Genomic DNA, 2138 nt, shown 5'->3' with positions numbered 1-2138 from the left:
TGCACATTCTCCATTTTTTGGTCTTCTTTTTAACAAGAACAGGATTAGCAAGCTAGTCAAAGTGGAATACCTCTGATGAATCCGGTTGCCAAGAGTTTGGTGATCTCTTCACCTATGGCCCTGTGCCTCTCATCATCGAAGTAACATGGGCATTGCTTAGTGGGCTTCGAGCCTGGGATGAGGCACAGTGCATGCTCGGTGATGTCCCGCAGTATGCCCAGCATGTCAGATGGCTTCCTTGCGAAGACATCGTGATTGGCGCGCAGGAAGTCGATGAGCTCGCATTCCTATTTGTCCGAGAGCTGGGTCTCGATCCGCATTATCTTGGTTGGGTCAGTGGGGTCGATCCCCACCACCTTGGTTTCCTTGAGTGGGCGGATGGCCATCGAGGAGGTTGGTTTATTGTAGTCTAGGACTACTAGGGTCGATGACTCCTTGAGCTGTGGGAGTTTGGAAGAGTTGATGACCACGGCGACGAGCTCGAAATGCTCATGATCACACATGAAGGCGTGCGAGAAGGTGCTGCCCATGGTGATGACGCCATTTGGTCCCGGCATCTTCAGCTTGAGGTAGGTGTAGTTGGGGATCACCATGAATTTGGCGTAGCATGGCTGCCTCAAGATGGCATGGTTGGACCCTAGGAAGTGCACCACTTCGAAGGTGAGGACCTCCGAGTGGAAGTTGGCTCAGTTGCCAAGCATGATGGGTAGGTTGATCTACCCAAGTGGGTACGCCTACGCTCCTGGGATCATGCCATGAAAGGGAGAGCCCACTAGGCAAAGTTCTAACCGGGGGATGCGCATGGCATCGAGGGTGTCAATGTAGAGGATGTTGAGGTCACTGCCTCCATCCATCAGCACCTTAGTGAGGCACTTCTTGTGGATGACGGGGTCAACGATGAGTGGGTAGCGTCCCAGTCTAGTGACGTGGGAGGGATGGTCCCTCTGATCGAAGGTGATCAGAGATTCTGACCAGCTAAGGAAGGAGGGGATGGCCGTCTCGGTGGCGCATGCCTCTCTATAGCATACCTTGTGCTGGCGCTTGGAGCAGATGGCATTAGATCCCCTGAAGATCATGATGCATTCCTCGAGGTCAGGGAAGTTGTCCCCGTCCTTGCCTGTCGAGCCTCCTTTCTTGGCTACCGCCTCTTTGCCATCTCCTTCTTTCGGCCCACCGGCCTATCGTAGGAAACATTTGAGGAGCTCATAGTCCTTGTAGAGGTGTTTGATGGGGTAGGCGTGGTTGGTGCATGGGCTATCCATGAGCTTGTTGAACTAGTCAGGCAGGCCTCGCTGGGCTACTTGCCCGCGCGATCAGCTATGGTGACCAACGCGATGTTGTCCGGTCAGCATCGTTCCTTTTTATTCTTCTTGCCCTTTGTGTGGAGGGGCCCTCATCTTGGTCTATGTGCTTGGCCTTGCCTTTGTCCTAACCTCCATTGAAGACCACTCTGATCGCCTCATCGCCGGAGGCATGGTTAGTGGCGACGTCGGCAGGTCATGGGTGGTATGGGGCTTCAGGCAGCCAAGCTTGTGGATTAGAGACTCGCAGGTTGTCCCGGAGAGAAATGCGCTGATGATGTCCACGTCTACGACATCAGGGAGAGAGTTGCATCATTGAGAGAACATGTGGATATAATCCCACAGGGACTCGTAGGGCTCCTGCTGGCAGCTCTTGAGGTCCCAAGAGTTACCAGGGCAGACATACGGCCCCTAAAAATTTCCAACAAAGACCCTCTTGAGGTTTGCCTAGTCGCGGATGCTGTCGTCCAGGAGGAATTCAAGCCATGACCGAACATGTCCCCCACACAGATGGGGAGATATTGAATGATGAAAAGGTCATCATCCACCCCTCCGGTTCAGTAGGCAAGCCAAAAATCTTTGAGCCAAATATCGGGGTTCGTCTCCCCGGTGTACTTGGCCATGTTGGTGGGCGATCAGAAGCGCTATGGGAACGGCGCTATCCGGATACGGCGGCCAAAGTCCCATGGTCCCAGGCCATCTAGGCTAGGACTCTGGTCGTCTAGCTAGCGACCATGCCTGGGGCGCGTTTCACCGCTCCCCTCAATGGTTCAGCTAGGGCCTGTGTTGCCTGCCCTCATCGCCGCCCGGTGGACGTCATCATCATGCCAGGCCTAA

General features: G+C 54.4%; 1 protein-coding gene across 1 annotated transcript; it reads right to left on the bottom strand.

Annotated features, from left to right (window-relative positions):
• Positions 1-287: 287 nt before the first annotated feature.
• Positions 288-593, bottom strand: LOC136455512 (uncharacterized). Its single transcript, XM_066455509.1, has one exon. It carries the CDS (start codon positions 591-593, stop codon positions 288-290), a length of 306 nt encoding a protein of 101 aa, XP_066311606.1.
• Positions 594-2138: the final 1545 nt, after the last annotated feature.

This window comes from Miscanthus floridulus, chromosome 5, assembly GCF_019320115.1.
Source record: "Miscanthus floridulus cultivar M001 chromosome 5, ASM1932011v1, whole genome shotgun sequence".
Classification (NCBI taxonomy): domain Eukaryota; kingdom Viridiplantae; phylum Streptophyta; class Magnoliopsida; order Poales; family Poaceae; genus Miscanthus; species Miscanthus floridulus.
Note: the sequence above shows the minus strand (reverse complement) of the source record. Positions and strands in the feature narration are given on the sequence as shown.

Bases quoted from the DNA above. Each gene is read 5' to 3' on its own strand.
- LOC136455512 (XM_066455509.1), bottom strand. From the start codon at position 593: ATGGTGATCCCCAACTACACCTACCTCAAGCTGAAGATGCCGGGACCA.